The sequence below is a fragment of the Penaeus monodon genome, chromosome 24 (assembly GCF_015228065.2).
Source record: "Penaeus monodon isolate SGIC_2016 chromosome 24, NSTDA_Pmon_1, whole genome shotgun sequence".
Lineage (NCBI taxonomy): Eukaryota > Metazoa > Arthropoda > Malacostraca > Decapoda > Penaeidae > Penaeus > Penaeus monodon.
In genome coordinates this window covers 5,548,484-5,549,310 of record NC_051409.1, presented here as the reverse complement: position 1 = coordinate 5,549,310, position 827 = coordinate 5,548,484, and the positions used below count along the sequence as shown (strand labels likewise).

The following is an 827-nucleotide window of genomic DNA, read 5'->3' as shown; positions in this document are numbered from 1 at the left end:
GCTGTTGCCGTTGAGGTCGCTGAGGGGCACGAGGCCGGGCCCCGCCTGGGACGCGGGCGGGGACAGGCTAATGCCCGAGGCGCGCTCGAGGGTGGCGCGGCCGAGCCACACCCAGTCGTGGGCGTTGGTGACGGAGTCGTGGTGGTTGTGGAGGGCGGTGCGAGCGCCGTGCAGCTGGTGCGGTGCCAGCATGGGCTTGCCGACGCGCACGCGCCACGTGTACACGACGCAGGAGGCGGCGAACACTACGAGGGCGGCGCCGAAGACGGCCAGAAGGACGTACATGCCCACCTCGAGGGGCGTGGGGCCCCCGTGGCGCGGCGGGTGCAGCCGCATCTGCAGAGTGGGCTGCTGCGGCTGCTCCGCCATCAGCATCAGGTGGTTCTGCGGCGCGGCGGCGTCCGCGTGCGGCAGCTCCGAGACGTGGACCTGCGGAAAAGGGACCCTCAGCGAGGCGGCACAAAACACGCTCAAACGCGGACACAAAATCATGCCTTTCCCAAAATAACGACGCTCTCAGCGCTCTCTCCGATTACCTCTCCTCTCCCGTTGTCTCTGAAGCGAAATTCTGAAGCGAAGCAAAGGCATTTCAATGATATTTATAGACATAATCAGCTCATATCGCGCGGGGAAGCAGATTGTGTGATTAACTAATGCTCGCTGTATCCCGCGAGCCTTTGTTAATAGCCATTAAAAATACGTTAGATTTGAACCAACGTTTTCATTCTTATTTGCGGGAATATTCAGCGCGTTGCTACTGTGAGTGAGGCGCTGAGACCCTCGTAAATGGAATTAGAATAATCATATAATGAGAATGCACGTGGGAG

General features: G+C 59.9%; 1 protein-coding gene across 1 annotated transcript in view; it reads right to left on the bottom strand.

Annotated features, from left to right (window-relative positions):
• LOC119588822 (transmembrane protein 132E-like) overlaps nucleotides 1-827 on the bottom strand; it is a gene marked incomplete at its 5' end in the record, with an annotated part of 18,327 nt that overhangs the window by 1,652 nt on the left and 15,848 nt on the right. Inside the window, 1 exon segment of the mRNA XM_037937468.1 lies at nucleotides 1-513. Within this exon segment, the coding sequence (XP_037793396.1) occupies nucleotides 1-513 (513 nt within the window).